The 11,884-nt window shown below is 35.1% G+C and overlaps 2 protein-coding genes across 2 annotated transcripts; both read left to right on the top strand.

Moving 5' to 3' along the window:
• The first annotated feature begins 939 nt into the window (after positions 1 to 939).
• Positions 940 to 5,790, top strand: LOC104266516 (peptidyl-prolyl cis-trans isomerase 5-like). Its single transcript, XM_009862914.3, has 5 exons — positions 940 to 1,010; positions 1,918 to 2,403; positions 2,903 to 3,076; positions 3,293 to 3,515; positions 5,262 to 5,790. The coding sequence occupies exons 2-5, from the start codon at positions 2,002 to 2,004 to the stop codon at positions 5,366 to 5,368; spliced, it is 906 nt and encodes a 301-aa protein (XP_009861216.1). The 5' UTR covers positions 940 to 1,010; positions 1,918 to 2,001; the 3' UTR covers positions 5,369 to 5,790.
• Positions 5,791 to 6,480: 690 nt separating this feature from the next.
• On the top strand, positions 6,481 to 9,687 carry LOC100182900 (elongation of very long chain fatty acids protein 6-like). Its single transcript, XM_026838156.1, has 7 exons — positions 6,481 to 6,779; positions 6,839 to 6,992; positions 8,147 to 8,352; positions 8,413 to 8,523; positions 8,787 to 8,908; positions 9,193 to 9,384; positions 9,451 to 9,687. Exons 1-7 carry the CDS (start codon positions 6,764 to 6,766, stop codon positions 9,520 to 9,522), a joined length of 873 nt encoding a protein of 290 aa, XP_026693957.1. The 5' UTR covers positions 6,481 to 6,763; the 3' UTR covers positions 9,523 to 9,687.
• Positions 9,688 to 11,884: the final 2,197 nt, after the last annotated feature.

Below are 11,884 nucleotides of genomic sequence, written 5' to 3'. Positions count from 1 at the left end.
GAAAAACTCCTAAAAAAAATAATCACCCACAAAGCAACATACATAGTAACTCGTAAGCTGGCACGAGGTGTTAAACCCGTGTGATAACGACTGTCGTTTTCCGTCCACGCGAGGATAAAGTAAGTTACATTCATTCATACATTCAATCCAGTGGTAATTGGTTCAAGACTCGTCTCTGCTACCGTTGTGGGTGTATGTTTTCTTGGGTATAACTAAAAGATACTTAACGGCAATTGCTCCAACCCAGTGGTCACTAATGGGTTGTCCAAATTATCAGCCATACAGAAAAAATGAAAAAAATCCCCAAAACAAGATCCCCCACAAAGTAACATATACATGGTAACTCGTAAGCTGGCACGAGATGTTAAAACAAAACACGCGTGTGATAACGACTGTAGTTTTCCGGCCACACGAGGATGGAGTAAGTTACATTCAATTATCAGCTATACATTCAATCAGGTTCACAAAACAAAGCAACGCCAAGTTGACAATTTAGCAAAAGGTAAAGAAGATTTTACAATGTACATTTACGTCTCATCTTTATGAATATTTTAAAATTGCACCTACCTATTAATTTAAGCTCTGCTAACTTGTTTATGTGCTTGACCCAGTTGTGCATGTATTTGGCATGCCTGCCTGTATCCCAAAAGTTACAGGTTCGGGCATGAAGCTGCTATCATTTGGCGTATATATGTTTCATTGGGAAAAACACTTCACGGCTTAGGATCAACCAAGTTTTATAAATATGTCCATACATTAAAAAAACGTGGTACCTTGTGAGCGGGTGTATGAAACAGAACATCCGTGCTAACGACTGTCGGTGTTCTGCAATTTCTAAATTGTAATACAGTTGTACCACAGCGTATAAACCAGCTGCGTAACACAAGTTAAATTGTCGTAATCATCCACACATACTTGAAAGTATATGCTATACCAACAACCCATGCCCGATGTTCGACACTGATTGGTCGCGGATGATGTCACGTGATTAAGAACGTGGCTCACAGCAGGTAAGGATTGCAGTTTTACATTTGTGTAAATGGTGATGTAGAATGATAGTAATGTGAGGTAAGATGGATGTCGTTATAGCACATCATATCCTGGAGTTTCTACAACGCTATTTAAAGTCGTGAGGATGCCGGTATATAATTCTGTAAATATTCTTTGTTAACTACCAAATAGAACAATATAAGAGACTGAAAAGCATGAACCATCTTACCTCATCGATTATGTAATAGAAGTTCTCTTGTTAAAGTTACGATGGAGTTAACTTCAGATATTTAAGCCAGTGTAAGAAAAACGCGAGTTGCCAGGCTAAAAAAAGTAATAAAATGTGTTTTGTAAAATCTTTTGAAAGTTTTTTGACATTCCTTACCCTCAACACTCAAAAGAAAATGTTTCAGGTTTTAATTCGTAACGGAGAAATCGCTTTTAATTGTAGTAGCGTCGTTTTTTCCCGTGTCTCTAAAAGAGCGTTGTTAAAGAACCAACAAAAGGTGGACTTTTATAAATAGAGATGCTCAAGTGTGATTAATTGTACCACCAAAGTGTCAAGAACAATACAGCTTCTGAAATTTTGCGATTATGCTGACTCAGCACATTTTCAAACTTAATTTTCAACACGAACAATCGATTTTTTTACCAAAGAAAGCAGATACCAGTGTATCATAACAAACATTTTAATATAAACAAAATTAAAAATTAATTTATAGTAGAAAAAGTGCATACATCCCTGTAGCTATGTTCAGTCGACATATGATTCTATATTTTACAACATTTATGCGTTCACAAAGTGAAAGCATGCTTTATACCGAATCCGGTATTTTAAAGCTGTTTCGTAACTTTGGTGGCACATTTAGGTCATATCTGCACATTTATATCATTACCTAATTTGTTTTTACCTATACCCTTTAACAGAATCCGGAAATATTAGGATTTAGGGGCCAACGGTATCCATCTTACCCCATAGTACTGTAGTATAAATATAATTTCGGTTTAAAAATGGCAAAAACAAAACCCGAAGTTAAACCTGAGATTGCAACTGATTCAACGAATGTAACTCGTAAAAGAGCAAACGTGGAAGCGGCCGATAAAGACGATTTAAACAATACAAAAGCAACGCCAAACAAGAAAAAGGCTGCAGTGTCTGCCAAAGGAAAAGTTACTCGTCAGAAAGAACAGAAACGAGAGAGGCGAGACGATAGATTAAGGGAAAAAAGAAAAAAAGATAATGTTCAATCTTGCGTGAAGCAAGTTTGGTTGGCGATACGACCGTTGTGCAGGCGACATCCACTGGCCGTTATATTGTCGGTTGGTTTTGTTTTAATTTCTGGAGCGCTCTATTTTGCCTCGGATTCGTTGGATCAAAGAAATCAAATAAAACACCCGCCCGTTACTGATAAGGTAAGAACCACAGCACATGTTGAGAAAGAACGCATGGCTTGCTACTCTTTATGAATGTATAAATGTAACTTATTTACCCTAGCATTACAACATCGTTGTACCAGAAACACCCTGTGCCCGCTTACGAGTTACGACTTATGTAACTTAGTGATGACATTAAGACAATCCATTAAAGCAATTGCCATTTTTAGTGTTCCAACCCAGAGATATAGGGTTCAAGGCTCTTCGCTTCTACCAGTGTGGGCGTATGTCTCATTGGACATGACAAGTAACGGCAATTGCTGCAACCGAAAGGGATTACAAAAAGTTGCCTAACAAAAATCACACACAAATTGCATGCGTGATAACTATACGAGGTTGTGTATGAAACAGAACACCCGTGTTATAACTGCGCTGTTGTTGCCCCACCATGCGAAGATAAATAAGTTGCACTTATTCATACTATACAAAGACATTATTCGATGCAACATGCACATTTAATAATAACTTTAATTTCAAGGTGACATTAAAAATATCGGTGGAAGGCGGGAAAACAGGGGAACTGGTGTTTGGTTTATATGGAAAGTCGTGTCCGCTTACCGTGGAAAACTTTGTTAAATTGGCAACCCATGAGAAAGGATACGGATATAAGGGCTCGAAGTTCTATCTCTTGGTTCCAGGACATATGATAATGGCAAGTATAAGATGTAGATATTTGCATATTGTATTCTATATGGACAATGTCTCATTACAGCGAGGCACGCCCATATTCCCCGAACGTGAATGCTGTACATTAGCAACAGCCTATATCGGGCTTTTGTAAACAATATTTACGCATGTTTGTTTACTTTAACTACAAAAACAGTTAAATAAAAGGTGTTATAACTTAGCGTTTGTTTTATTATTACAGGGTGGCGACATAATAAATAACAACGGTACGAGCGGACGGAGTGCATTAGACGTTCCGTTTGAGAATGAAAATCTTAAGCTTCGCCACTTATCGGCTGGTACATTAGCTACTGTGGGTTTAAAGAATAACTCGGACAGCAAGTTCAACTCTCAGTTTTACATCACGTTCGGTCCTTCAACTTCATTCGATGGAACAAGTGTTGTATTCGGGCGAGTGTTGGAAGGTAAGTCGTTTATACAAGTGGTCGCTAATGGGGCTAAATTGTTGGCACCACATTCCAAAAAAATTACGAAAATAACATCTATCCCAAAAGTTATACACACAAAGTAACACGTAAGCGGAAATAAGGTTTATGAAACAGTACACTCGTGTTATAACGACTGTCGCAACGCGAGGATGAACAACCATTCAAATATGAAGGTGTTATGTTGAATAAGCAACATTGAAAGTTACCATAAGAAAAAGTGTAAAAGCGTCACCACCGAAGTTTGACCGTCTTTTTTTCAAATTAAAAATGGTAATATAATACAATGGGGAATATGGGACACTTAAACACATATTGCCAAATATTTCCAAAATTAAAATAGATGACGGGGTTTTTGGTTAATACCACGAATTAGTACTATCATTCCTTTATTAATTGACAACAATTTAAAAAATATAACAAAACACACGAGAAGTTATTTAGCGATCCGCACAACAGGTGAAATTTTACAAATTCGAAAACACACAGGATAAGAGGGGACAGTTTGAAATTATTGTTAATTTTGATTATTAGGTGTATTTATAAATAGGAATACACGTAAATAACACGAAATAATACTGTACGCACAATGGGTATTGTTCGAACATCAATTGATAAATATTGTATCCTACAAATGTATATGAACTTGTAATAACAGAAAATTGATAATAACTATTGATAAAGTTTTTATTTTTGCCACAAATTAGGTGTTACTATTCTGTTTTTGACACAAGCCACTTCTCATAAATTATCTCCATGTGCAAATGATCAAATTTCGAATATATTTTCAAAATATTATGTTTTTATTCTATCAGTACAATATGGTAGAAAAATCCCTGGGGTATAAATTACTAAATTAAAGGCAAATCTTTTAAAGTTTGGCAATGAAAACATACAAAACTACAATGTGGGGGAAGATGGGACTCTAAATTGAAATATATTTACATTAGCAGTATTCTGCAACTTGTAGTTAACCTACCGAGTTTACCAGGCTGTGCTAGTTTCTTTGCCACGTAAACTTCACATATATAACGTTAAACCGATATTTTGTTTGTTGTTTTATCTCAAACTAAAGTCATATTAACCCCTGCCTATTTTCTTTATGTTTTTATCTCAGGTTTTTTTTTACAAAACTAAAACTAGTTTCATGAGACAAAATCAAACTGTACAAAATATTCAAGGTTGTTTATGAAGCTATGAAACTAGTTTAATCGTTCGCACACGCAAACTAAAAAAATTCATTGGCTTGTACTATGATTTAGCGAGCATTGAAAAATAGCACCTTACTATTTCACATTTTTAAACTATACTGTTTCTATTTTATATATTTTTTTAATATTTAAAAACAGTAATCAGTTTTCACTATAAAGTCGTGATAATACTGTCGAATAATTTTGTAACCTTATTTTTCTCATTATCATTAAATGGGGGTCCTTAAAAGAAAAAAAAAAAAATTAAAAAAAAATTAAAAAAGGGCTTAAAAAAATTAAAAAAAGGGTTTATCGGACAAAGTGTTCCATCTTCCCCCACCCTACTATATAAATACTTTTCGTTGTAAGCCCCTTTAAACGAGCTGATTATATGGGCGTCGACTAAAATATTATTGGTACATTCAACCTTGATATTGCACATACTTACGACACAATGTATAGAGTCCACGTATAAACATGTTAAACATAGCAATTTCGTAATGCAACCGAAGTTATAACCTTGAACTCGTTTTAGGTTTAGATTTCCTTGCCTACCTTGAGCGGCTTACTGTAACCAAAGAGATGGCTCCTGTAAACGATATTGTTGTTGTGGATGGTAGCCATGAGAAGGCAAGCGGATGACGTGTGTACATACAAGTCAGGGTGCGGGAGGGGGGGGATATATTAGGTTGGTGGGACTTGTAGCTACTTCAACAAGGATCTCCATTCATGGAATCTAACATGTTCGGGTTACCGAATATAGATGATGTTTATTGGTGCCGAGTTTTTGGACTTTGATGGACAATTGTTGCATCAGCAATTTTTATGAACACCTATTTTAAAGTTTGTTTGGCCTCAAACTTAACATGACCTTGAAAATGTAGTGCATGAATGTCCCTAAATTTTTAATTCTTGGTGTTATGTGGGTTATATATGCTTATAAGGTATACGTTTAACTGATGCGGCATTATTACCAACAGTTGACCTGTTACTATGTGTGTATTTTTATTATTCAGGATGTGGTAATACCTTTTCCAAGTCATAAATATATTCATGGTAACCCATGATTGCTTTTCCCTTTTTTTTCAAAATACGAGGCCAAGTTATGGTTTGCGAATCAAGCAAGTCACCCATCAAACAAAACTCGTCGATAACCTTGGATGGCGGACTTTACACCGAGTCCAATGACGCAAATACTTGTTTGTACATTGTATGTTTGAGCGAAAATAAGTATTTGCATTAATTTTGCTAGCTGGTAAGTTCCGCACCTTTCATTGTATCGAGTTTATATTTTTTAACTAAAACTTGGCCAATTTAGACTGTACAACATTTTTTTTTTGATATTAAATAAAGTTACGCGGATTTTTAATTATAGACAATACTGTCCACAAAAAAAACGTTATAAAACATTTATATTGTAACAATTTGGAGAACACATCGGCCAAAACGTTTCTAAAATGAACCACAAAATATCATAATCACGCCCACTCATAAGTACGTTGATTTATATTGACCAAGCCATATATAAGTTTACTGAGTAAATAGTCTGAAGTAAAATCTGACCGATTGTGTAAAATTGTGTTTACCTACGAAGCTGTATCGGTGAGAGGTTAACCGTTGAAACTCATAATGAAACGAACCGGGTAGGTAACGCTTTGTTGAGTTGAAAACATTGATGGTATGCCAGGTCAGACAATGGTTCACTGAGAGAAAGGGTTTAGTTGGCAAGTGTGGCTTCTGTAGTAAGGCAAGAGGGAAGTTTCGAATCAAGCTTTAGACAAAGTGGGGAATGAAATCGAGTTTAGGTTACAAATAGTAAATGAAAGGACGAATATTGAATAACTGCGTTGACCTGATACGTAGGAGCTTGTTTACTATTCTTTGAACCGGTGGTGCCACATATTTAAACTCAAGTTAACTCTGATTAGTGTTTACACTAAAATGTGATTAGTAAAATATGTGTGTCTACAGACGCGGTGTTCAGAGTTTTAGGTTTCATATCAACAGGGTATCGAAGGACTCGTTTTATAGTTGGCCATGAATGCAAGTCAAGGTCAGTGGCAATATTTGCTGTTGCACTATAGCTGTATACATAACAGTTGTGGTTTGTAGGATATGGACATTATGAGCCATGGTGGTTCGAAAAGGCATTAGACGACATTGACTTGAAGGTCGTAACCATGAACTGGAATTTCCCTGTTTACCTTTCCATAATGTACATTGGGATTGTGGTTGCTGGGAAGAAATGTATGGAAACACGGAATAGGTGTGTCTAGTGTACATGTATGTATATGGGGACAGTGGTGTATCGGGTGATCTAAAGAAAACTTAGGGGCCCACGAAAATACACGATATAAAACGGGTGTTTGCATTTGTATACACAAATATGTTAAACTAATAAACTATTCTTGTGTATACGATAAATTCCTAAATGGTGACGACAAAATGCCAACTATGATGTAATAAGAATTAGATTATCTCAATTAGAACTGTTTGATTATTACGTCATATTATTAGTCACCAGACCAGAACATACGACTTCTGTATCTTAAAGGGGAATACCAACGAAAAATCAAAGTTTGTGTATTGATAGAAACCCTCAAATGTGATCTAAAGCTACCATCAAAGTTTTAAAATACAAAACACCTTAAAAAAAACAAATCTCAAAACCACAAATTCAACGGCTGGAATGAAAAAAAATTGGCACAATGCATGGGATTTCCCATGAGAAATAATTTCACTTTACTTTGATCGTTTCTAGTTCCTAAGATACTAAAGAAAAATCAAATTTAATTTTCTGTTTGGTATAATCAATGCTGTTCCTTCAAGAATATATAAACAAATATTGTAAAACATAGACTTTATTATGTTTAAGTTTTCGATTGAACATAGCTACGTAAAATGCTGACTCAGCACTTTTTAACCTATTAGTTAATTTTTAACACTTTTTTATATTAAAACGTCTCACTGGAACCTGCTGCATATCCTGATATAGCCATAGGTCCAATCGAAAAAATAAAACATTCTACAGTTTACATTTTTATTTTTTGTATATTTACAAAGAAGAAGCATTCGTTATACTAAATCCGAGTTTCTTTATTAGTTAAGAACCTAGAAACGGTCAAACTTCATTGCCTTTTTTCCTAAAGGGAAATCCCATGCATTGTCGAATAAGCTGATTTTCTATTTCAGCGTTTTTTTAGAAGCTGTATTGTTTTGGAAAACTTTGATAGTACCTTTAGGTCACATTTGGGCATCTCTATCCATATACAATTTTTCATTTTTGTTGGTATGCCAATTTAAAACCTCCTCTCACTGCCGAAAAGTAAATGTACCGGGTAATATATGGGATATTACGTGCTAACGGTATCTTTAAAGTACCATAGATTCCCTGTTCACGCACAAATAACTTGTGTCCAGGTACGACCTTCGAAGGCCAATGCTAGCGTGGTCCATTCTTCTTGCAGTATTCAGCATCATCGGCACAACCAGGATGCTTATTATGCTTCAACACTTGTACACCGAAGGTGGCATTCGTCGAATTGTGTGTGATACGGGACTATATCACAGACCAATCACTCGTTTTTGGTGCGCCGCATTTTTGTATAGCAAGTTCTTCGAATACGGTTAGTTGTTGCGATTTTTTCGTAATCAACACGACGTAGTCAGAAATACTTTTGTCGCAGTGGACACGCTCTTTATTATATTTCGGAAGCAAAACCTTATTTTTCTACACTGGTACCACCACCTAACAGTTGCTCTGTTTTGTTGGTCATGCTATGACGGGAAAAACGCTGGTAAGTCGCATTCAGTGATTTTTCATTCTAATTTCTATGTTCACTTGTTAACTACACAATCTGATAAATTTACCCTTAAAAGCCAAAAAGAAGCGTGGGCCCATATACTATGAATAACGTTTCCAAAACGAGAGCAGTAGGATAGAAAAGGGCATAGTTTTATAGTTTATATGTGTGATAGTGAACTCCAATAAAGTAACATTGGTGACATCAAAAATGTTACAATTGCTAGCATCAAAAACAAACACAATTTACTGTTTTAGGTGGTGCCGTGTTCATGTCTTTCAACTGCTTCATTCATGCCATGATGTACACATACTATGCCATACGAGCAGCAGGTGTAAAATTGCCGCGCTTTGTGTCCATCGTTATTACTGGGAGCCAAGTAAGCGTTTATGAATGAATTAAAAACTCATTAATTCTGGCACTGCAGGTCAAAAACAGTCGGTAAAAAATGGGTGATATGTTTCATACACCTCTGCTCACGAGTTACCAACCACGTAACTTTGTAAGTGGTTATTTTGTCTTCCTTTTTAATGTATGGCTCACAATTTAGAAAACCTTTTCAGCGACCACCGGGTTGGAACAATAGACGTTGAGCGTTATATAACGAATTAGTAATTTCAGATCAGATTGTTATGAACTGCTTCTGCATTTGTTTAACTTTAGATCATACAAATGGTGGTGGGGTGTCTTACAATGTACGGTTTAGTTATTTGGCGAAGTGAGTCTAGTTGCAGAACTACTGACCATCATCTTTTATCTGGCGTTATAATGTACGCTTCTTACCTTGTGCTGTTTATTCATTTCTTCTACAATTCATACGTGAAAAAGCGGGCCAACAGTTCTCCTCAGAAAGAAGTATGTGTTGAAATTTTACGTTATACTAACTTTTTTTTTATTTGGTATGTATTTACCTTTTTTCAGGAAATCCATTCAAAAGAAGTTACTTTCGCAAATGAAATAGATCAAAATACAACTATTCGCCGACGAAAATAGTCTCAAACTGTTAACCATAGAGCTAATTACATGAACAGATGCTTATTAATTAATTTAATTACCGCCAAATTATGTGTGTGTAAAATGTTGTATTGATACAATTGAACGTAACAATGCTATTTATTATTAAACAAACTTTCAAACTACAAATAAACAAAATCTACCTTGACATAAAAACTTATTTTTACTATTTGCAGTAAGTAAAGTGGATAAGATAATGTTTGTTGGCCTAAAAAGGTGTTTTTTCCCTTTAAAACAAATAGATTAACAGGTAGAGGTTGTATAAATATAGAACTATATAGCCAATAACAGTAATGTCGGTACAGAAAATAATACTGCGCCTAAAAGAATAGCATTTTATGTAAAATACGGAAAGGTTGCATCATGTACAGGTACCAGGTAAAATTAGTTGAAGAATTTTTGGTAAAACCGATATTCCAAATTTCCGAGCAGATTAGAGACCAGATAATGTTTTTCGTTTATATAAAATTTTTGTTTGTGTTTTTAATCAGCTTTTATAATGCCCAAACATTAGCGGTTTCCGTTGGTAAACGAAAGTGTATACTGTAGCCACAGCAATTGTTAATTAATACACCACAAAAGAGTGTCATATTCCACCCTATATTTAAACGAGAACGGCACGCCCGAATGCTCTTTATGAGTATAAACCTCAATCTCTCCTTTAGTATGCACAGGGCATTTAATGATTAAGCCATATATATATGTTGGCGTTACTTTAAAAGGAGTATTTATTCGGATTAGGTTTATAGTTACTACGTTATACAATGCCTGGTTAGATTATCTAAAAGACCTTGCTTTTATACAGTCCAGCAGTAACATATGTTATATTGACAACTATTCATAATTAGAAAGGCTAGGGTTACGCAATTGCTAAAAGGAAAATGAATGCGATACTGAAACAGTATACAGATTGCTGGTGTGTTCCTGCAATAATGGGAATATTATATGTGATGTTAGTATTTAAGGGCCAGCAATTTATGAAGAGTAGACAAAGGTAAAAAATGTTTATTTTACAATATTTTTGTGTTTTTTCGTTGAATAAGAAATTTGATTGCCCGCTGTTTTAATATCTCTACCGTATTCGCTTTGGCCACTGACGCCGTTTTTTGAGTTACATTTCACGGTTACGGGCTACTGAAGTTATATATATGTTACGCGCAAATATTTACACACGTTACATTTATAGAATATTTTAATCAGCAATATCACTCTAGCATAAACTTTTTAGAAATATAACGCAAATTCAGCACAATTTACTTTACATTATCTTAAATTTTCAAACATTGGGTAAGGAGAAAGGGAATAAACTTGGATTGTACTTTGACCGACTTATGTGTACTCGGCATAAATAAATGGTGTGATATTCCAATCGGGATAAGTAAATAAGTCCAACGACCACTCGTCTTAAACTTGTCGGCAGGTGGCGCCCGAGGTTTATCTACTATTCCATCTATGAAATATTCTATTGCACATGGTCTAATACTTTAATAGAACAGTAGTCGCGATATAACATTAATAAGTTTGAACATTCAATATAATACACACATCTAATCAACATGGTTGTTAATAACTTATGCACAACTACAAGTGCATTTAAGTGAATTCAGCTCATTTTAAATGGGTGTGAATGTGTGTCCCGGTATTACTGTGTTTTAAGGCTTTAAAATGAAGGCTTCAGATATTTTATTCAAATAATTTTATATACATGGGTTAACACATGGAAAACCAAATAAAATGATTTCCAAGAAAAACAGCAGAGTGTCATCCGCAAAGTTAAATAAGTGGTAACTCGTATGAAAAATGAACACCTGTGTTATAACGTTGCCCCGTTACGCGAGGATAAATCAATTTAGTTATGTATTTGCAAGACAAAATTGGCATTTTTTTTAAAAAACTGTATTAATTCGTTTTGTTCTATATACAGTTATGATCTTCGCAAACCGATGTTATACTGGTCGATAATGTTGGCTTCGTTTAGTATTGTTGGAACTGCAAGGCTTTTAATGTTAGTCACCCGTCTGTATGGAGAAGGTGGCGTAAATAAGGTTATATGCACAGGTGGGGACATGGAAACTCATATACACCCACTTTGGACGCTCGCATTTCTATACAGCAAGTTTCTCGAATACGGTAATATGTTTTATATTTTCATTTGTTTAAAAGTTGAAACACAAGCCATTAAAGTACGGTGGGATAAAATGAAATATTGTTTGCTTCTATATCCCACATGTCATGAACGTGTGAGCCTCTACGGTTACATAGTTCTGTAAATAGTCTTTGTTTACCACCAAATGAGACGGAAAAAGATTGTGAAAAAAAGTTCCATCTTACTCCACCCTAC

This window comes from Ciona intestinalis, unplaced genomic scaffold (genome assembly GCF_000224145.3).
Source record: "Ciona intestinalis unplaced genomic scaffold, KH HT000062.2, whole genome shotgun sequence".
Taxonomy (NCBI): domain Eukaryota; kingdom Metazoa; phylum Chordata; class Ascidiacea; order Phlebobranchia; family Cionidae; genus Ciona; species Ciona intestinalis.
The sequence above is the reverse complement of the archived record's forward strand: the minus strand, read 5'-3'. Positions and strand labels throughout refer to the sequence as shown.

Excerpts from the sequence above, each read along its gene's own strand:
- LOC104266516 (XM_009862914.3), top strand. The coding sequence starts at position 2,002 with ATGGCAAAAACAAAACCCGAAGTTAAACCTGAGATTGCAACTGATTCA. Across the intron at positions 2,404-2,902 it reads ACCCGCCCGTTACTGATAAG|GTGACATTAAAAATATCGGT; the intron begins GTAAGAACCACA and ends TTTAATTTCAAG. Across the intron at positions 3,516-5,261 it reads ATTCGGGCGAGTGTTGGAAG|GTTTAGATTTCCTTGCCTAC; the intron begins GTAAGTCGTTTA and ends AACTCGTTTTAG.
- LOC100182900 (XM_026838156.1), top strand. Across the intron at positions 8,909-9,192 it reads TCGTTATTACTGGGAGCCAA|ATCATACAAATGGTGGTGGG; the intron begins GTAAGCGTTTAT and ends GTTTAACTTTAG. Across the intron at positions 9,385-9,450 it reads ACAGTTCTCCTCAGAAAGAA|GAAATCCATTCAAAAGAAGT; the intron begins GTATGTGTTGAA and ends ACCTTTTTTCAG.